This window comes from Cygnus olor, chromosome 3 (assembly GCF_009769625.2).
Source record: "Cygnus olor isolate bCygOlo1 chromosome 3, bCygOlo1.pri.v2, whole genome shotgun sequence".
NCBI lineage: Eukaryota > Metazoa > Chordata > Aves > Anseriformes > Anatidae > Cygnus > Cygnus olor.
In genome coordinates, this window is record NC_049171.1 from 105,857,900 (window position 1) to 105,881,459 (window position 23,560).

The 23,560-nt window shown below is 35.8% G+C and overlaps 1 protein-coding gene across 30 annotated transcripts in view; it reads right to left on the minus strand.

The window, feature by feature from the left end:
* NRXN1 (neurexin 1) overlaps window positions 1-23,560 on the minus strand; it is a 734,224-nt gene that overhangs the window by 204,505 nt on the left and 506,159 nt on the right. For all 30 annotated transcript variants that reach the window (XM_040551878.1, XM_040551901.1, XM_040551900.1 and 27 more), the window contains one exon: window positions 19,682-19,863. In XM_040551878.1, coding sequence (XP_040407812.1) covers window positions 19,682-19,863 — 182 coding nt within the window. The remainder of the gene's footprint in view (window positions 1-19,681; window positions 19,864-23,560) is intronic.

Here is a 23,560-nt window from a genome sequence, read left to right on the forward strand (position 1 = left end):
GTGGACTGACTAAACACTGTCACCCCCCATGTTGATACAAATCATCATCCATTGCTTAAGTTAGATCACTCTGGCACACAACTGAATATTTTTTTAAAACTCAACCCAAACTCTAGAAAGTCAGTTGTTTTTGTTTGTTTGTTTTAGTCACTATTTGTGACTTTCTAACCAATTTATCCATAGAGATGTAGGAGTGTGAAATTTATATGTAAGTCACCACTATGTATTAAATGCACTAAATGGAAATTCCTTCTCCATTGAGAACTTTATAACTAGGGTAATGAAATTTTTATCAGGTTGTAACTCAGAAGATTACAAGACTGGTAGCACATTACTCCAAAAATCAAATCTGATTAATGTTTAATTGTAGCAATGAGCACAGGTATTAATTAGGTGTGCTTTCTATGACTCATATATAGCTATTAAAGCAAAAGAAAGAATAATTTGAAAATTAGCATAAATAGAATGGTATAATTGAGTGGTATATTATAATTAAACTGAATGGACCTTGTGAAAATAACAGAAAATGTCATCCAATATATTAATTTTGGTATATAATGCAGTTTCAACAAATTTTCTAGCAATCAACTCTGACATCTTCTCCTCAGAATACTTTTTTGCAGAAGCCAAAGGTGTGAATTAAAGATTCATTTGTGTTTTTCAATGAGAATCACAGGACAGATCTTAAAAGAAGTATATCCATTTGGTTCTTATCATACAAGTGAAGAATTCATGCATGTACCCAGAACAAAGAGGATCCCAGCTAAGGCTCTACATTTGTATATTTAAAAAAACGTTGCAATTAAACATGAAACTCAATACATTTTTACCCTGCACTTTGTTTTATTAATGAATGATCCTCAAAGTCACACCAGTGTTAGAAATGTTTCAGAACTGCACTTCTGCAGTGAGAAAGCGCTTTCTGCTAAGTTGTTTACTGCGATGTGGCTAGGCATCTTTTTTTTTCTGCTAATTCCTCTTCCTACAGCCTTGCCACAATGGTTTTGTTTCCAATATCAGAAGATTCAACTTACAATGAATTCCTTAAAAAAAAAAGAAAAATTGAAGTAATATTCAAACAAACAAAAAACGACACACAAACAATAAGCTCCTAGACTTCAAGGCATTCCAGAAAAGGTTTAAAACATGATGAAGAGGCAATAATATAGAATAAAATGAATCCACATTTTAATAATCTCATGCTAATTTTATGCCAACATAACAAGCCATGGAGATCCGCTTTTGACACGAGCTACACTTTCTAAATTTATTCTAACTAAGACAGAAGCAGGCATTAGCTTCTACTGCTCTGGAACAGCAACAGAAAGTGAAACAAATTCATAATCTTGTGTCTTATGAAGGAAAAACAGAAAAAAGCATTCAACAGCGTTTCCTGTCTAGTTCTATTATTTGTATGTAATTTCTTACAATTGCATTTCTTGCATTCATTACAAAGACTAATTTTGTAATAAAAGACAATACAAGTAAATGGTTTTAAGATTTAAAAAAATAATTTAAAAAAAGTGAACAAGGCAGTGATGCAACAATAGAAACTTCTTTGGCTTCTTATTTCCATTTAACACTAAGATTAGTATCTTAAACTAAGAAGCTGCATGTTGGCCAGCTGACCCTCTGGATTACCTAACTCTAATGCTGGAATCACTTATTTATTTTTCTAATTGTGGACAGAGTTATAATGCAAGTTTGTTTCTGTTTTAAATTTACATTTATTAAAAGCTGTAAGTGCTCACACACACAGGTTTTTAATAAAAGATTGCTGTTTTGCATTGAGTATATGTTGAACCAGAAATATCTTGGAAATTAGGAAAAAATATGATGATGCAAGTTCATTGACATTCTCCACCAAAAAATATTTTGCATTGTTAAGAACAATCAGACTTAATATCAGCCATTAAAAGATTCTCCAGTTGGAACCCACAGCTATTTATTTTATATCACTCTGAGTATGTAAGGTGAGGAAAAATTGACCAAATGTTCTGTATGAACAGTGATGTAAGTTTTCTCCGTTTACACTTACGCCATCACAAATGTCCTCTTAAATGCAGATAGCCAGTAGAAACAAAAAACGACAGCCTAGTCTCTAATGTTAGAGCCTTAAACTACTTACAGAAGGAATTTGTTATAAACTGGGAATAAAATGGGGAGTTGCTGCTGGCTTTTAAGTTATTTATTCTTAAACCATAAAAGTCTTAAAAAAAATCTTTCGCATATGTACTAATGTTTCTAATGCATTCATTTTTGGTTAGAATTGCTAAATCTCCTGGAAGTTTTATAACAAATGATTGATACAGAGGATCATTACAATGCTTAAATTTTGCAGAAGGTTTTAATAAATCAAAGCAATATGATACATAATACAGATTTAACATACCTTAGGTGGCTGAAATTAGGACTACAAAATACATAATCCTGTTTCACAGCTAGGGAAAATACCCACTACAATGTATCAGACAATGTTTCATTTAATTGCTCTGTCTTTTCCATCACTATGGTGCTTTATCATCATGTCCCTTGTCACTTACCCTGATTTATTCAATTGTGCTACAGAAATGTACTAAATTCTGTGGTATAAAGGGCTTTAGAGAAGTTTTTGGCATTTGTAAATGTACAGTGGGTTCTAGGAAGTGCAAGTATGCCATGTTTCATGTTAAGAGCTGGTGCACTGTGACATTTTTCTTTTTATATGTACCTGATGTTGTGCAACTGTTGCAGTGCTCTCCAAGTTCCTTGCCTCCTGCACTTGTAAGGAATTTTAGAAACAACAATTAGGACTTTACATTTATTTTATCAAGAAATAAACAAATTTCTTTCACAAACACTAAATAAAAAAATAAAAAACTTTGGAAAACTATTTCCTTCCCGATGTATAACAACAACAAACTTTTACACTTTTAGAAATACAGAAAAAAAAAAAAAAAAGATTCACTCACCAAGGCAAGTCAAAAGATGACATTTAAAGTCTTCAAACTACAATGTGGGAGTCTGGATCAGCTCCCTATCTGAACTAGGTATGGAAAGAATTGGAATCCCGATTTCTTGAGTCCCTCTGAAGTTAACACCAATTGATGAGTGGTGCCAAAGGAGGAGTTCTTTCACCTTCACTTGTAAATTCTAACTAACCTTTAAAATTTTCCAGCTTCCAGTTTCCATTGAGAAATAAAACTGGAAAAACGTTTTCTAACTTACACAATACTTCTATGTAGATCAGATGTTCGATCCTTCTCCTGAATCTGATTCCTGGCGGTGAATGGGAACACATGGACAGTAGAGGTTAGTTAGTACACCCAACTATTAAACACGTAACCCTTGCCTTGAATCTAAAAGGGTAAGATTTTGTGGTTTTAAATTGTATTAGATTAAAAAAAAAAGAGTTTGAAAACTTACATAATGTTTTTCCTGAGATGGCTGCATATCCTTCAAACAGAAGAAAACCAAACACCAACATATCAGCATTCTACCCTGCACATTTATAATAATTGAGCCAGCCAAATAGTAGACAAAAAGCCTGCTACCTTCCTTAGTAATCAGTTGGTTTTATGCCTTAAGAGGCAAAACACTGCTGTCAGTAGGACCAAAGGGACTCTGTAAGGCAAAAGAAATGAATACCAGTTTTTCGCATTTATTGCACAATTTAGCATAGCTTAGAACCACTCAAACCCACAGAGAAGCCTAGTGGGATGGGATGGAGGAAAGGCTTTACTGCCTTCTCTACCTCTTGAAGAAGGAATGAGTGCTTCCAGGAATATTCCTCACTTTCTCTGCACTCATCACAGCTAAGTTATTTGCTTGTGGTTAGGAACTCTCTTGCAACATAAAAATTGCTGAAAAAGCAATTAAAAAAAATACTCCAAAGTATAAACATGCAAAATTCAGATGCAGAAATCAATCTCACTTATAATTTCAAAAAATACTAATGATGCATGGAATGTTTTTGATAACCACTTCATGTGTAGCATGTGTGTGGGAGAACATGATTCACACAAGACCATTTCTCTGTCTAGATTTTTAACATTTCTCTATGCTATAGGAAAAACACAGCAAAAATCTCAAATATTTTCATATTTGAGAAAAGAAGAAACTATTGGGAACCAATTAGGTTTTCCAGCAAACCAGAACTGTTTGCAACCAGTGGCTCTGAGGATCAAATGTAAATAAATTCGTCATGCACTAGTATTCTCAATATTACACCTGTCTCAGGGGATAGTGAAGATTAATATGTTAATTAGAAATGCTGAACAACACTTCCACTACAAGACAGATAAAATGACCATCCTGACATAGCCACAGCAATGATTTTATTCATTATTTTTTCTTCCAGCTCAATGAAAGGACACATTATCAGCCTGTATTAATTTACATTTTGAGGTAACAGAGTAAATCCATGACCTACCTTTGTGACTGCAGAAGTGCAAAATAGCTGGATGAAGCTGCACAACTGAAGTTGGGGAACAGGGGGGTAAAAAGTATAATTAAAGGACAGGGTGACAGAACTAGGGGAGTTTTACCTTCCTCATCGCAAAAGCGTGCTCATCTTGTACTGCATGTGGCAAGGAAAAGAGCATAGACCACAATAGCTGTCACTGCAAAATGCTAACCCAAACCCCAAGTCGCTTCATTTTCACTTCACAAGTTTTTAAAGATGCAACATGACTTGTGCTCAGGGCAATACTTTGCCTTCGCGCCAGAGCGAACCCCATAATACATCCTACCAATAAAGGCAAAGGCAGAGATTCAAGATTTCGTCCCAGAGAACAATGGCAAAATGATAAAACCTCATACATGCTTAAAGCGTAGTGAGCTTAAACTAATACGAACCCTAAGTTGTGATAGCCATTAATAGCTAAAGGAGTTTTTTTTAAATCAACATTCTGCTAAAAGCATTAAAAAGCCTTAACATAAATAATTACTAATGTTAACAGACTCATTTTTAGAAAGAAAACAGAAAAGGTTAATGCCAGTGATTTGTGAACTTTTTTTTTTTTAATATTTTAGATAATCTGCATGCGCTATTGTGATAAGAAAACTTAAACCAACATTTCACACCAGCTGCACAGCTGTATCTGCAGCCAGTGAACTAGCCAAATAGCTCAAAAACCTGAAAAGTAAATTCACATAAATTGTACGCTATTCTTGCAACATAATCAATGGAGTGTTGAATTTGGGTTACTTTGGATTTACACCAGAACAGTTTGAATTAGCTCACTACTCCCACACAGCCATGAAAGCAAACACTCGCTAACATTTGAGAGGTGGGCGAAGAGGCAAAGTTAGTTACATCACCACCACCTTTTTTTACAAGCTGAACAGGAGGCCCGTGCCAGCAGCCAGCAAAGAACACACTAGCAGTCCCTTTGCTTGGAGGGTGAACAGTTCTCAGATGTACAAGTTTAACTTGATTTCTAGACCACTGACTGGCTAGCATTAAACATGAGGGGATGTGGATACAGCAAAGGGAGAGTGGGTTCTGCCTTGTGCTGCTGTAGTCTTATAGCTTGTTGATGACAGTAAAACCAACAGATACGAAAAGAAAACATGGAAAAGAGAGAAAGTAAGCTGCTGAAAAGTATCTTTAGAAATGAAAACAAGGAGCCTCACTGTGTTGAGATCTAAACATTCCCCTTAAGTCACTCCTGGACCTAAGCCTTCCAGTTAAAAACTGCAAAATAAACAGGACTGTACCACTTAAAGGAACCTCACTACACCCATTACGTACTGGCAACGGTAAATACCTGTAGGTAAGTTTAGGAAAAATATACCAATGTATTCTCCGTGGCGTTCCCATTACTGATAGGAACATAGTTTGGTCTTGAAAGCATAAATTAACAGGGCCTACCTACATGACTGTGTCCAAGTCTGGGGCCCCCCAGAACAAGAAGGATGTTGATCTGTTAGAACGAGTCCAGAGAGGGGCTAAAAGTTGATCAGAGGGCTGAAGCACCTCTCCTATGAAAAAAGGCTGAGAGAGCTGGGGCTGTGCAGCCTGACAAAGAGAAGGTTCAGGGGTGCCCTTATTGCAACTTTAAAGGGGGCTTATAAAAAAGATTAAGAGCAACTTTTTGCTCAATCAGATAATGACAGGTCGAGGGGGAATAGTTTTAAACTAAAAAAGGGGAGATTTATATTAGCGGGTGGGAGATCCTGATAACGCTGTTGCACATTAAACCAACTATTCCTTATGTTATCTTAACAGACTGTTACTATATACTTTTATATACTTTCATATATATATATATACACACACACACTTTCAATACATACAACCTGTATATATTAAAAGGCTGTTTTCACATCCAGTCACTCTGTGTCTTCTCATTTATGAAGAAAACAGTGCATTCTTTCACTATATTATTTGGAACAAGATGTTAATTAAACCAGAGTTTCCTTCACTGTCTACCTAATTTGCTTACATCCTTTTCAAAGCAGATCACCCAAAACTGGACGTGCTTCTCCAGCTCAGGTCCCAGCAGACTGAAGAAACAATTAACTTTGCCTTCTCTGTTATTCCACCAGTTGTTAATACATCCCAAACCAACTCCTGTCTTTTCTTGCAGCAAATTGCAATCAGCTGTAACTTCCCAATCTTTTCTGCGGAACTGCTTCTTGGCCACAATTATTCCCCATTTTATAGCTGTGCATTTGATTTTTCCGTCTTATGAACAGAGCTCTGTACTTTCCTTTGTAGAAATTCCTCTTCCTGATTTCAGACTATTTCTCCCCTTTATCAAGATTATTTTGAATTTTAATCAGTTCTCCACAGTGCTTGAAACCTCTGTCTCCCCTCCTCCCACACTAGCACAGCTTGTTGTCATCATGTACCCTACTACAGCTGTGACAAGGAGACATGCCTGAATTTCTTGAGTTTGAAAGTGCAGTGAAAAGCAAGAAAAAAGAAAAGAAAATCGGTATCTTAAGGATTAAATAATTTAAATACCCAGCAAAACTTTTAAAAAGTAGATTACGAATAGAAACCCAGAGGTCTTAAATATCATTAAACACAGACCCGTGACCACATTTTAGCTCTGCGGAAGTCGCTGCCGTTGAGTTTAGCCCTCAACAATGCCCTAGCTATAACTGTATAGCCACATTAATAACGAGTAGAAAGTATAACCAAGGTGGTTTTTTCTGTTTTCTGGACCAGGTAATACAGGATGGATCACGTAATTCTTGCAGTACTTTCAGACTTGTTCCCATCTTTATTATATGTTACCTGAAAACAAATACCCAAACCATATTTCCAGGGTTTCATTACCTACTCTGTATTGTACTGATTTTTTTTTTTAGAATAAAGTGTATAGCCATCCTATTTTAGCCTCTAAGTATATACTCAGGTGTTTTTCCAGACAAGCAATTAGAAGATTGGAAAGTCTCACAAAATGTTCTTATGAATTGATCCACAGAGAGCAAACGACAAAGCAACAAACAACTGCAACATCCCATGGTGCTATTACAGACAAGAGTTATTGCTCACTGAGCAAAGTGACTTGCAGACATGTACACAAAATCTTGCAATTAAAAAAAAAAAAAAAACCTTCAAACCACCTCCAAAAAACAACATAGCTTCTATCCTACAAGCAACCTTCGCATGCAGATACACATCAACTGCTAAAAACAAACCATTTTCAAGTCAAAGGCTGACAATTTTACATTAGAATACTCCTTACAGTATCTTTATTAGGAATTTTGTTGTGGTTCCACTAAGAAGTCAAAAAGCCTCTTTCTTTGAAAACAAGCAATACAGAGTCCCTTTGCCGCTTGCTGAATAACAAATCAAAACACTACAGAAACTTGGGATAACAGGGAAGGCTTTCTGGAAAGGAAATAAAACAAAACCAACTTGTCAAATGGGACTCCCTGCTGCTACATACCATGTGGTGCTCTAGTGAGCTGCATCTGTTCAGCTATTAAACATAGTGGTGAAAATGATACCAACAGCAGTGACATTATCAAATATGCTGAGTGGTTATTAAGTCTCTATAGCATAATCTTTTCACTTTTTATTTTAATTGGTAGAAGTTACTGTAAAGTAACTTCATGTATGATAATGCTCTTTGTGCTTGTCCCTAAATGAGAAGGCACTGCTACATAATCCACAGTGAGCCTTAAAAACTCCATCTGCTATGCAAGGAAAAGGCTGGCAACTTTTCCCCCAAGGAACTCTGTTGTTCCCTGAAATTCACTGTGTCAGGAAAGAAACCCTGTACGGGGAACTATAAGGCTTCAGGCAGGATAGGAAAAACAAAAACAACAAAAAAACAACAATCTGTAGCTTTCAGCGCATAGGCGATAGGCAGTTAAGTCGCGAGTCCACCAAGGTTGAGGGCTGAACAGAGAATTACAAGAGACTCCAGCCCCAAAGGGGAGTACGATGAGGTCCTTGAGGCTGTAAGGCTTCAATCCCTCCCTTGAATCTAGGGTGCGTAGGATAAATAGGAGTACCTGACCCAACAGTTCTCTCCCCCAGCAGAAAATGCAGAAAACCAGTCCTGTATGAGTGGCATTTCTTAGACCACAGAGAATGTACAATGCTGCAGCAGCAACACAATTTACATCTCCACAAGGGAATATCTGGGCTTATATTTGGTCCTTGATTGAATATATAATATCAGCTATAAATTCTAGCACAAGGAGTTAAAGATGTGTTAGTAGTTTCATGCTGATGCTCTGAAGACTTCTGGATAATTTCAGAGAGAACTGGCAAAACTGACGGACCTCCTTTTTTTTTCTTGGCACACCTTATTCAGTGTAAGCTAGGTAATTACCAGAAAACAAGGAATTCATGAGTTGTTCCTTGAGCTAATCTCACCCTCTGGAGCATAAGCATTCTTCAGTGCAAATGGGTTTCATGAACAGAAGGACATTTAATCTTCCTTAAACGCTTAACAGGAGAACTCACCAGTTGTTAGTACAATTGTTATACTAAGCATAAACCACCAAAAAGTTGACAATATCAGTTCGTTAAACTCTTAGCATGACTGTTATTGCTGCAGAAATGCTTGGGACCAGCCTGATCTAAGTGAAATAAAAATGAAAATACACAAACAAGGAAAAAAACAAGAGACTTAACAGTGGCAGAAGCACACTGTCAAACAGGAAGAATCACAGTAAGATTGATAAGGACGGCAAGCATTGCACATCCATGATTGTTGCTGGGGAGAGAAAGAAAAAGGCTATTCAGCTCTGGGAAAGCATTCACTGTTACACAGTGATATACCAGCCGCAGAGATGCTTTAGTGTCAAGCATGTCAAGCTCGGTTAAGAGAGAAAAATCATTAAACAGCATAGGCATGTTACTGAAAAGCAGATCATAGAATATCTGAGTTGGAAGGGACCCACAAGGATCATTGAGTCGAACTCCTGGGTCCCCGAAGGACCACCCTCCCTCCCCCCCCCCCCCCCCCCAAAAAAAAAAAAAAAAGAAAAAGAAAAGAAAATGATGAAGAAAATGAAAAAAAGAATGAAGATACAGTTGTTGCCCTGGGTTTTGGGAAATCCAAATTCCCTGCTGTAGCTCCATTTCCCACATGATCCTGGTGCAATGAGTTACTGTCAAGAGACTATAAAAGTTAGGTAACTAAACTAGATGAAAGTAAAAATCAGACCCAGTGTGTCCAGTTCTGCCCTCTGGTACGCCAGATTAAATTCAATGATTTTACTCCTTGGTGGCATAAGTGAAAAGTGAGAAAGGCTCAAAGATGATAAAACTAAAAGGAACAAAAAAGACAAACTAACTAAATAGTAAAACAAGTTTCCAGTTTGGTGATGAAACTGAGGCATCAGAGAGCATAACCTGTATTATATAAGGGGACTAATTAACTAATTATGAATTACAATTAAGGTAGTATCTCACAAAACCTGAATAGTATTAAGACAAACTTTCCTTATTAGCCCAAATTGATTAACTATAATACCTATGTTTACTTAAACAAATGCCTGAAGCAAAGTAGCAGGTTCTGTGAAATTATCTCTGTACCTTTCACCTTCCAGCAGGAGTTTTCTAGCCAGATGTAGATCCTGCTTATACTTACTCATATTTCTGTAGTTTCTTCAGACAAATTAATAGTGGAAGTGTCAGAATGAGAATTAATTGGAGTTTGGATAAGAATCTGTTCAGGCCACCAGCTGTGCTTTCCACTTGCTTTGTCCTGCATTAACAGGCTAATCTTGTTGACTGGTATTAAAAATGATACTGTTCGTACTGCATGTTCATTGAAAAACTGCTACACCAGTACTTTGTGCTGCTGCATAAATATATCCTTATTCTCATTTAGAGCTCATAAATTTAAAAGACATGGAGTTAATATGCCATATCTTAGGTTCTGGCTTATAGTCATAAGAAACACCTTGATTCTGTACTGTCGAAACCTGGCCCTCTTTCAGTGGGTCATGGCAATCTGATAGTCACTCTCCTTTATTCAGACTGCCCTCAAGAGCTAAAAACATAGTCTAGGATACTCTGAAAGTGATGCCATTGCTCACATCTGTCCTTATTTTTTCAAAGCCACACATTGTCAGCCCAAAGCGACTACAACCTGCACAGTGATGGCCCTAACACCCCCCCCCACCCCCAACATGACTTGTAGGAAGGAGGAGAGAGTGCAAAACTTTTTGTTCTTCTCTAAAATTAGAAGAGAACTAGACAGTAACAAGCCAGGAAATATCAGGGCTGACTCCATTGTATTACTAGGTATAGCAAACAGTATATGCATAACGACATATACAATAGTTAAAATAAGCAGAAAAGTATTTATGCAGGATGGGTGGACACAAGTGTCTAGCTCTCGGAAGTGACCTTCAATCTTCCAGAGCTTTCATTATCCCGACAATCACGATAATTTCCTATGATTCTGTGCTTCTTTAGCTGAACAGCCAGGTTTCAGTCAACTTCTCAACTGCTCAACTGTTGCAAACAGCTAAGTATTCTTTAAAACTTAATAAGGTTGCTAAAATGTCTGCTAAATTTTTCATCAGCTCTTTTTATGCAAGGCAATGTTCTGGAAGAGTTAGTGCCAAGTTATTAAAATATCTATAACTTTCATATGCAAGGATGTTGGTTAGCAACCAGTGTGTAAGACATTTTGGATTAGAAGAACCTAGTTAGACTGAGATAGGTAGGGCCATTTTGCATAAGAATAGCTTAAGGTCTATTCCTTTAAGACTGTAGCAGACTAAAAAACATTTAGATAATCAAAATATCAGTAGGAGAATATAATATCAGCTAGGTAAGCTGCTGCTATGGAGGAACAATAGGCTATTTATTTATGAACAAATACTTTCATCCTCCTTTTGGAATTCAGAAATTTGCTATTTATATATAAGCAACCTAGACAAGAAAGAATATGTCTCCTAATTGTGGTCACATGCTTATCTGGTTTGTTCTTTATTAGACTGAACCAGCCAATGGTCCTGCTCAAGGTGGTCTTCCATGTGCATACACCACACAGTCACCATTTATGGTGAACCTTCTGTTCCTTTAGCTACACAGTGTCTCATTATGTGGGAAGGTAAAGGTATGTAATCACCGAGACACTTGGAGGCTGCCACCTGCTTCACAGGGATTTGCTGGGACTGAAGAATATGCACAGGCATTTGTGAATTTGTGTTTGAGGACACGATAGAAAACATACTTAGGAAACAAGGGAAAAGGGGACAGAAAGAAAGAATCTTTGGAAATGAAGACCAGAAGCAATCTGACAGCAATCTTCAGAGTTTTTAGAGCAACAATGTCAAAAATAAAAGATGCTTTATGAAGAGGTCATGAGCTTCCTTATGTTGATTACACATGCTTGCTCTTTTGCTTGCCTCTCCAAATCATGCAACTTTTGTTTTTAGTATAACATGACTCAGCCCCAAGCCCTTCTAACCCTAGTATTTTTAGCATTTTTTTTAAAAAAGTTCTACAAAGCCCCAGAAGAATTAAGTTCAATATTTAAATTCATTCCTCATGATGTACTTTAAGTCCTATGTGTGTGCAATTTGCAGCAGTAAAGTCAAAGGAAGACTTGTCATCAAATTCAGTGACATAGCTTTTGATCTTACGTAGTTCAGACAACAGATGGATTTCACTTACAGTATAATCCTGAGATATGCAACATCAGAAGGGATCATAGAGTCCATGATCTGGTCTGTAAGCCTATTTCATATGACTCCATTGCTACATACAATTCTTTCCATATTGCTATCAGATAATCTTACTATTAAATACATGTATAGCCCACCAGAAGTGTTTTAAGTATCTCCTCAACCTCAGGCTCTAAACCTGGGCCAAAACACCTCAGGAGATTCATCAGTGTTGAGGGCCAGAGCATTTTGCTGACCCATGGTATTTTATCTGTGAACTTCAGACATACCGGTTATGTAATCTTCTCTCACCAAGTGGCTGGCAGCTGATGACCCCTTCAACAGCATGCTTTTTGGAAAGGAAAATTCTATCCTCCAAAAAGCAGAAAGGGAACAGGGTGCATAAAGGAGTTATTAGCTGTGTCAAGGAAGAAGTGAGAGCTTTTATTCATCCCAAGACAGAGTAAGACAATGAAAGGAGTTGCTTCCCTCAGTCATGTTTGTGGGCTCTCAGAGATGACAGCTGCCATGCTGCTACAATGGACTTTTCATGCCAGCATTGGGATTTCTCCTTGCACTCCATGATGGCAGTCACAGGCAAGCTGTTCAATTATATCCTCTGTCCAAATTCCATTCATATTTTTGATACAGTAATATATAAGTCTGTTCTGTGACAGAATTAGCACATTTCCACAGCCTTCTCTCAGCACTTTTGCCTGTTCACAGCAAGAACTGACCACTGTTGCTCAGTGTTAAATACTGCTTGGGAAAAATAAAAGGTCAATGTTCTTTGAAAAAATAAATACCCTTTGGATAACGGACAGTGCAGAATACTCAAGATGAGGCATTAACAAAAAGCTTATATCATAAAATTTCTTTTCAGAGTTTTTTTTTTTTTTTTTTTTTTTTTTTTAATCTATGTCTTTGCTAATACAAAACAGTAACTTAATTGAATAATTTCCAGGCATGGCTTGACCATTTCAGTGATTTATTTCTTTCCTACAGACTTAGATCTTTAACCTGATCAGTGAGGTAAATGATTGCTCCATTTAGCACAAATTCCCTAGATTAATTCATTGCTCCCATTCTAATTAACTTAAGTTTGTGTACATTGAATTGCATTCTCACCTGCCTGTCTAGTCCCACAAATGATTCGATTGTAGTGCTTTTCATTGTTCAAACCCCATAAGCAAGGCTGGAAATACTTCTTTCCTAGGAATTTTTCTTCAGTTTGAAGATTTGTACATAATCTGACGCTATTTTTTTTTGATCCCCATGCAGAAAAAGAACACTGTGCGTAACAGTTTAACTACCTATAGTGTTTACCATACGCATATGTTAACAACATCAACAAAATCAGAATTAACTATCATGTATCTAAACAAAATAAGCATCAAATATTAGCAGAATTCTGGCTTAGATAACATCACCCATAAGTAATTTTCTTGTTGCTCAAAGTGGCAGAATATTAAATATCATAACCATGTTAAACATAATGATCTTCTTCCCAGGACTCCTAAGTGATTTATTCCTGATATACACTGAGCTTATACGATGATAGCCTGATTATCAGAGGTTGCTGACTATGTTTGCTTCCATCGACTCTAGCCACTGATGCACATGGTTAACACTTCTAGACGATCAGATTCCTGAAACCTAGCTCTCCTTTTTAATTTTTTCCTTTTTTTTTTTTCTTTTTTTTTCATTTTTTAAGCCCTTCCTGCAAGTAAGTAAGTAGATTTTAAAGTCATTACCATTTCACATATACACAAGCCACCACTGGCCTTACCAAATCTTCATGTTGCACAGATACACATATGATAACAAGGAATTCTATATTTAAAAGAAGATTATTAGAAGAAACATTATCCTGGGAATATATATATGTTTTAAGATTATTAAAATCTTCCTGGGAAAATTAATTACAACCCGATACAAACCACTAAAATAAAAGGGACCATCAGTCTCAGTGAAAGTACATTGAACTCTCTAGGCATTGATCCAAATACAACTAATCAATAGGAATTTTTCAATTTATTTTCTATTTCCATTAATGCCAAGACATGTGAAGTATTCCAAAAAGAACAATGAATTCATTTATCTTAAGACTGCACTTTTTCTCTGTTATGCTCACACACAGAAGTCTGATCCTCTTCCTGGCTTTACTCTGAATTATTTCTGTTCACTTGAAGGAAGGTCATTATACTTTCATAAATTAAAATTTCTATATATCATGCACATGTATAATAGAACCTAGGAGTCAGCTACTAAAAACCCGGTGCAGAAGAATACTGCATTTGTATAACTAAGAGACAGAGGGAGGGGAGCAGGAATAATAGTCCTTTATAGTTTGCAAAAAAGCTCCAAAAAATGGATAGGGAGTAATTTGACAGGACTTTTGCAGAATTTTCCATGAGTTTCAAGCTGGAAATGCACACCACTTGATTTCAGAATATTTTTCAGATATTGTTCAGAATATTTTTTGAACACAAAAATCAACACTTCATTTGAAGATATTCAATATTTCCCTAGTTTATGAAAGTATATCATATCGTATACAAAGCTGAACACATAGACAAGAAAATGGGAAAGTGTTGATGTTCTTTTCAACCAAGACGATCTTTGAACCAAAGCTGATAAAAACTCACGAAAGCTTTCACTTGATCTTTGTTCATATCATTCTCAGGGAAAAAGTTTCTAATGAAAAAATGCCTTTCCTGCAATATATATTATAATAGATGTAATATATAAATAGTTGGAAGAAAGAGCACAAGCTGAATTTATTCATGATCCAAACCCCAATTTTCTATGAGACATAATGTGTTTCCTCTCATATGACTGTTCACCTCAGTCATTAATCATAGCTCTGAAGGATCTACAAACACATATTGAAAATCTAAATACAATACTGATTAATCTATCATGCCAGTACTGCTACAGCTTCAGAGTATTTCTGACTAATTAAGTGTAACATACATGGCAAATATTCATACTGCCTATCTTTAATCATACCATACTTTTTCAGGTAACATTACTACATCTTTTAAAATATTTTCCCATGCTTTTCTATCACAGTATTAATCTTACCAATTTACATTTTCCCTATAGCATTTTTTTATAATAATATTAAATGGAATAAGATAAAAACCAACCACAGTCTACCCTGAGTTTAATGATTTCTTTTTATTTTTTTACATTTACAATATACTAGGTAAGATTGTCACTCTTCTCTCACTGGAATTATGGGGAGGGATGTTTTCCTCAGCTTCCCTTAGAGGAGGGTTAGGACAATGCTTCAAAATGCTTCCACATCAGTCTGATTCCTTCTTTCAAACCTTAGGATGTTTACTAACAGAACAATCCTCACCACTTCACCTGCTTCAGTAAACCAATAATATCTCTAGCTTACTTTAATTAGTAATTCACCCCACTTGAGTGATCCCAGTTTAGCTTCAATAGCTAGTGTCCTGTAGCTTAGTAGGCTTTTCTGGAATGACGAAGCTGTAAGATCTGAAACGCCCTACTGCCCTTCTCCTCCACAAGCGCTTCCCATACTCAATTTCAAAACCAGCTGTAACCGTAAAAAACAGAATATTGTTTTATGCTTCCAAAATACTTAAATTTTAAAATAAATGACACAAACAGGGAAGACACAAAAACTGCTGACTCCATAAATCAGGCAGACAAAATATTACATTTTGGTATACAAAATCTTTCATTTTAACAATGAAAGATGGAAACGTGGCATAATTTATAATTAAAATAAATTTTAAAAGTGTTTTAAGTCTATTGATGGAAATCTATTCTTCTCATCTTCACTAGTAGAGCAGTTATTACTTGTGCTGCGTTGGAGAATGCCAGTTTGCAATATTACCAGCATTGCCAGACAGAACAATTTAACAAGATTTCTAAGCTCTTTGAAGCAATATCTTCATTGAACTCTATTTTGTTCCTCACCACAGAAAAGGTGGAAGTTTGAGGCTGCAACAGTACAGCGCTTGTGAAAGACGATGACGTACACACATATATCTACTTTTCTGTCTAATGACTTTCTGTCTAATGGCAGAAGAGGAGAGAAAAACAGCATAGATAGGAATGGGAATCACTGACAGAATTACCTAAGGGCTTTAGAAGTTGGTGAAAAAGCCAAGCACAGAAGTGCTCATGGTGATTAATGGAACACTGCATGAATAAGCTGCTGCCTTTTTCCACTTGTCACGGGGATAGATGCAGACCATGCCGGAAGAAGGGGGAAAAAGGAGTATTATAGGAATTCTAAGAGCTCTCTGTCCTTTTTTCTGTCAGGAAAAAAAGTGGCAGAAAAGAGGAGAAAGTGGCAGTAGAAAAACCCAACTTTTATACAAGGTATCTATTTCCTCTTGAACTAGATCTTCCAACAGAAACTGCACAGGAGACTACTTCACCTCTATAACAGAAGTCAAGTGATAGCCATGAAAATTAATAGCTGCATCTCTGGATGACTAAACCATATTAACACCCCTTCCTTGAAGCATAGGGGTGCATACCTATCACACACACAACCATACCTATACATCTTGGAATTTAAAATACTTCTATTGCAACTGTTAAACATCTGGTAGAAAAGCAGATTAAGCATTTTTTGAAACATTTCTCATATTAACAATTGTTATTTGGGGAGATAAATGATCACTTAAAATAAATGTTTCTAAACTAACACTAAAGCTGTAATTCAGATGATCAAGTAACAATTTTCCAAATTAGAATATGTTATGAGCTTGATTTCATTATTAGGTTTACACCATCTTTAAGTAAACAGAATAATAAAGAGGGCAAGCACAAATTAGAATACTATAATCAAACTTGTAATTTACTCTTCCATTGCTAGAATGAAGAAGGTTAAGAGTAAACTCCCTCAGAGCTCTGTTCTGAAACATCCTGAACAAACACCCTCAACATGCTAGTGAGGACTATTATCTAAAATTTTTAGCTGAAAGCAATAGTTTCAAACTTTCTTTCTTTGTAACAACCCTGCTGAAAATACACTGCAAACCTATCTTTAGACACCTGTCCCAGATTTTGTCACTGGACGAGATCCAAGTAATTAATAGCCTCCTGGTTAAAAAAAGATCAACAACAGACAAAAAAACATTTTATTGGAAAACTGAATCCCAGCACAATTAAATCATAACTATACCTGTGTTGCAGTGTTATAGTTGGTATAACACAGGTAGGTTATCTATGCACAGTGTATTTAAATATACACAGGCATTTATTTCAAATGCTCATGCATATTTATTAGAAAGATATGAGAGTGAACGCATGGAAAAGAACAAGGAGAATTAGATTTTTCTCTCCTTCTAGTTTTTCCTCCTTCTGCTATTCACAACTTATGCTTGTTTCTGGTTATTCATATAAAACTAAGTCATTCTTACTGGCTTTGGTGCAAGATGGAAGTTTCAAATGACACAATCCTACTACTTTTATTACAGCTAGTTTAATACAGTTGTTGCAAGCTATTGAAAAACTTCATTCCAATGAATTATTTTTCAAATATAACATATACATGGGCCTCTCCACTTCTACGTTCTCCTTTATTTTTAAAACTATGGTGCTTCACAATATCATACTCGGGTAAAATTCTCTGAAGACCCTATAGTTCCAATGACTTTAATGACATATTTTCTTAGGTCCCATGAGTATTTTTGAATATGCTGATTTTCAACTTTCTTTTGAATATTATCCTTATTTGAAATAGATTCTCAGCAATTATATCCTAGAAGTTTTCCAAGATTCATCTAACAGTGATAAAAAAATCCTGCAGATCTGACACCTTGCCAGATGTCAGGATTTCAGGTCAATCCCATAGTGTCTCCATTTTAGAATGAGAACAAAGAGGAGGAACTCTTGGAAGGTCAAGCCTCATTCTAGTGAACTTTCTGTATAGTTATCATGTATTTTTCTCTGAAGCATAGTGGGCTTCAGAGAGGTTCCCAAAGTCTGTTGCAAAGACAATAGGAGGAGGCCATAGTCGCCTCACACAGTAAACACATGCAGGAGTTTCAAAAGATTGGTAAAGATAATCTATGCTTTTCCCCATCTCTACTAAGCTGGTAGTTCTTCTGACAATAGAAAACTCTCAATTATTATTCTTTTAGTTATATGCTACAGCATAGGTATAAGAAAGATATTTAGGTAAAAGCAACACTTATGACTGGGCAATAATTTTTGCACTTTGACATCCAACTCATAGTTAATGAACCCAATGTTTTGCTTTAAAATGGAAAAATCAAGGTTAGAGAGATTGCACAAATATGACTTGGTAGACTTTAGGTACAATAAATCTACAATAAAAGCATCCCTTCGTACGCTAATGACAAAGATAACACTACGAGTTGAAAGCACCACAGTTCTTCGCAGTTAGTGGATCTGGTCTCAGGCTGCAAAGAAATGGGCAAATGATAACTAGGCACGTGATATTAGAGATGGCTTTGGAAAGCAAACTTCTATTTGATTGCTATTTAGCAATCCAATACTTGCCTTGAAAGATACGGGCTCTCACTTTTTCTGGCACCTGGGAGAACCTGCTTTGTTCACATTTTTACATTAAGATTTTACAATACCGGCCAGATGTTTTGTCTGTGTTTTTCAATGTAAGAGAATGGTATACACAACCTCTGATTTTTTTAAGGCCTTCTTTCTTTGTCTATTTACTCAAGTCAGTAAATAAATAAATAAAATAAAATAAAATCACCTTGGTCCACAATGCAAGAGTGCCTTTACAGAAATAAGGAGCCTGGGAAGACTGAATACCATAATTCCCTCTAGTTTTGAAAATGATCACTGCAGAATGTTTTCCGAGGGTAAAAGTGTAATTGGTTATAGATCAATAAGTAATTTCATTCAAAAGGAACTATTCTGTTTCTGAAAGTAGCAAGATTCTTAAATCAAAGTCAAGCTAATATATTAACAAATTTGGGACTAATCTAAACAACAACATTTTATACTGCCCTAGTTATGTTTATCTCAACTGATCATTTATTTATGTTGCCATAAAAATCCAGATGCTTTCAATTTTGATTGCTAGTTATTTGCTTTAGGGCAGTTGAAATTACTTTTTCAGACTTCCTAGCTTGACAATCTTGCTTTCTGCTTACAATTTATCATCACAATGGAATGGTGAAATCAGAGGATAAATTCTAGTATTAACAATAAGCACAGTCAATTGTGATATACTGTATTTCCTCTAGCAGATTCCAGATTAAATCCTCCAGGATTAATGCACCTTCTTCTGACATTGCTAAATCCCATTTTATGTAATTAGATTGCAGTAAACTGCTATATCTGTACATATGTCACAGTATGATTTTTAATTGAAAAGCCATATAAAGCAGAACTATATAAAGTATACAGTATTTTGAGAATGCCTGAAATCCTGTACACTACTGTATGCTATAAACCATCATCATCTAATTCACTATTAACCCTAAACAGTTCATTAGCAAAATGCTATACTTACATTAAAACAAACAAAAAAGCCCACCCAAAATATAAGAACAAGAATAAAGAGACAAGAATATTATTGAGACAAGAATAAAAATATACATTTTTTGATAATACTTACAATATGCAGCTCTAAATAATCTCCAAGCCCAGTAGAACTGTCCACTCGTACCAACACAGCTTCTTTTTGAACAGTACTAAACCCTATTGCCAGTCTGTCTGCACGAGTGCTTGGACGATCATTAGGAGGCCACGTGTAAGTGATTTGTCCACCACCTTTGCTAAAGATATATGTTGTTCCCGCTGTAAAGGAGAAATAAAAGAGAATTAGTTCACTTGTGCCAATGCAAACCCACATAGAAATGATGTGCTCTACAAAAATCAATATGTTCTCATATAGCAAATATAGTTATAAAACAAAACAATACTATATTTCAACATGAAGGGTTCTTTATCTCTAAAAATTTTGCAGTAAGCTTAATATTAGTATTTTTATATAGAATATAGCATAACTGCATATACAGTGATTTAAAATACCATGACTCTGATTCAGAAATGCATTTTTATCCAAAAGAGTTCCTAAGCATATGCTTGAAATTAAGAATATGTTTCTGTGATGTGCAGAACAGGGATGAGTTGAACAAAATGCTTTTCCAAACTGGGCCTACATGGAGAAGAAATCAAGTAATTCCAGTTCTCTCATGATTGACAAAAATGCAGCTCCATATATCAACCTTATTTACACAGTGAAAATGATATGCTCTATATGATATGTCATTGTGCACAGCAAAGAGAGACATCAACAAATACAGTCAGATAAGACTTCTACAGATCTGAGGTTTATCAGCTTGTGACAGACGGAGATAACAAATGGAAGGATAAAAACATACCTTACATGTCAGGACAAAAATGTATCATTCTACCATCTAAGTAAACAATGTCATATTTCCATAATGCTTATTGTATAACTTATAAGAGTTTGCACATTATCTCCAAAATGCACTTAAAAAATCTGTAATTTTTTTTTTTTAAACGAGTGCTGTAATCTTAAACCACTTAGCTCTCAGGCACTTTACTTCATCACCAGCATATTTCCTGTGAACTAAAAGAGCAGCATATCTGGACACTTTCCATTTAAAACTTCTACCCTAACAATAGCATACACCATATAAATTGTGCATGTGCTCAGTCTTTCATTTATGAAGTCACTATAGGCTGTCCACGTCTTTTCTACAAAGATGGGTAAATGCTTAGGGAGATACAGAGCATAGTAAATACAGATGTCTGGTTTACTAGCTGTTCTAAGCTGGCTCTGTGTGGATACTGTTAATTTTATTAAATGTAATCCAGTTTATGCTCCACCAAATACTCTACATACTTTCCATGTCCAAATAAGGAGTAAGTGCATAACATTGTAATTGTCATTTTCTTACTTTCTTAGATTGACCAAAAGTGCTGTGAGCCTAAAAGAGTATTTAAAAACCTAAAAACCTTTGGAGATATAGAATTTAAAGCTGAAAACAAGAAGGGTTGTATGGCTACACCACTCTTTCAATTTCTAGATGTCTCAAAATCTTACTCTATTGCTGAGTGAGACTGCTTTGAGTCCTTTGAGTCAGTCTCAAAGCAAAAAGGTCACTTGGTCTTTTTGAAATGATAACCTATATTTATTTCTAACATCTTTTCTTTTTTTCTTTTCCGGTACAATGCCATCATATTTTGTGTACTGTGCATAGCATTTAAAAAATTCAGTAAAGCTCAATTTACATCAACACTCTTGCAGGACAGCGCTGTGCTTCAAATAAATCTCTTGGCTTTTCTCTTGATAGCGAAATATAAACTTGTATGTGTTGTAGGAAAACTTGTCAAATCTCTTTAGCAAAGACGAACACAATAACAAATCTGGCATTTCAGTTTTAACTTACGCTCCAAGAGAAACTGTGGTTTATCATCAGTATGAAGAGTTGTGCAAGAGCAGTGAAGGTAAGGGCTGTGCCATAAAAAGGTTTGGTAACAGACGTGCAAAAGGTGTCTGGTTTGGGAATCTGTGAGACAAAAACCTAACCTCCTACTCTCCCACCCCATCCTTCCTCATATGCAGTGCTCTGAAATGCACAATAATCCATTGCAGGCTATTCGGTAATGATGGCTGAATCTCCAGTTCTAGTATGTCCCAAAGCAAAGATATACGGGACAGGTAATATCATCCTTGATGGTCCCAAAGTTCTCACCTTTGCAGCTAGTGCTGACTTCAAACCTTGAGCCAGTTGAAGAGTGACAGAGTTTGGATCTTCATATGTGGAGGTCACATTGATATCTCTAGTGAAATGATTTATTCTGTATTGCTGAAAAACTAAGGGCTTGATCCAAAGCTCATTAAAAACAGTGACAGCCTTTCTCTTGACTTCATAAAATACCACATCAGACTAGGAATGAGGTTCTTGTAAATAGCAAAAATGAGAAGGCTAAGAAAAATCAACTCCTTACACCTCAATGTCACCAATCATAATGTTTGAGTAGTACATAAGATTTAAGTGGGAGGGCATAATTCTCTTTTTCTTGGTTGTAACAGATGTGTTTACCCAATATAAAATACAAAGAAAAAGCCTGCCGAGCGATAGCAGAGTCATACTGAATAACATGACCCAGAAGTAAGTCTCCAGATCTGAACAATGACAGACTCTGTTGTTCTTGTTCAGCGTGAATCTTTGTTGCAGTTTTTTTGTTAAATGCTGCCCTTCGAATAAACAAATGAAGAGCAATTCATTTCATACTGCTACAGCTTTGATGCCAAGGTCAATGTCAGTAGGGCTGATTAAATCTAACTGCAAATCTTAAAGTATATAGAAACAACATCAAAATTTTAGGAGTTATCTTTTATCCATAACAACATGTGGCTGATGTTATTTATGTCAAAACTTTCTTTTTTTTTTATAACTGTACATTTTGTAGCTCTTCACACTATCTTTGTGTCTTGTAACAGGCTCATTAATCCATGTTGATGAATACAAATTTGCCTTTGTCTAAGCTATACAGGGAGTCTCATTCTTTTAATTTCCTGTATTAATTTATAAAAAAAAAAAGGAAAAAAAGGAAAAGAAATAAGTTCATAAGCTATTTGAGAATAGGTCCTCTAGTGTTTATATTTCAAGAAAGACAAATATAATAAAGTAAAATATATTATGCTAGGATTGATCTCAGCTTATGTTCCAAACCCCCATTAACTATTAAAAGTCAGAAACTGAGCAGTTGTTCAAAACTACCTTGTTTACTATCAATTTTGGATGTGAAGATGAAGAAACAGAGGAAACCTAATTCACTTGCTCCATAAAATGATTTTATGGTCTCTGAGAAACCTTGTAATGTCTCTGCCATTCTTTCAGAACATTGTCACTGAAAACCAGCCATCTTCCTTCCCTCTTATAGCTTATGGCACTGTGTTGTTTGGGATTTATCATCTCCAGAGAATTGAAAGCAGCAGAATTAGTCAAGAATAGCAATGCCATCAGCACAGTACTTACAAGTAGGCAAGTTTGTAATATGCCAGGATCTCTCTCTCAGGCACAGAATTTACTGAGTAATTCTTTATGTGTCCATGCATCTACACAATGTCCATACAGCTCTTTGAAATTCTGAACAGTGAATACATGGTTCCTATTGTAACAAACTGCCAGTGGTCAAGATACAGTAATGGTTTTTAATGGCCTCAGTCTCTCAAGTCCTATTTGTTTGCAAAATTCATCTTTATGAAATAGTGTGTTTATTTCAGCACAGCCTAGCAGCAACTCAAGGACATCTGCTTACCTACACAGTATTAAGCAGATAAATATTTTGTTTAGTACCCATTTACTGTATCTATCACTGTGTATGACTGCAATGCTTTTCAATATTTATCCCTCTGAAGTCACATCTGATATAGTTTAACAGTTTTCTCAAATCATCAACAAATCAACAGCTTTATACATTCCTTGCGTTCATCTCAATTTTGTGTTTAAGGTAT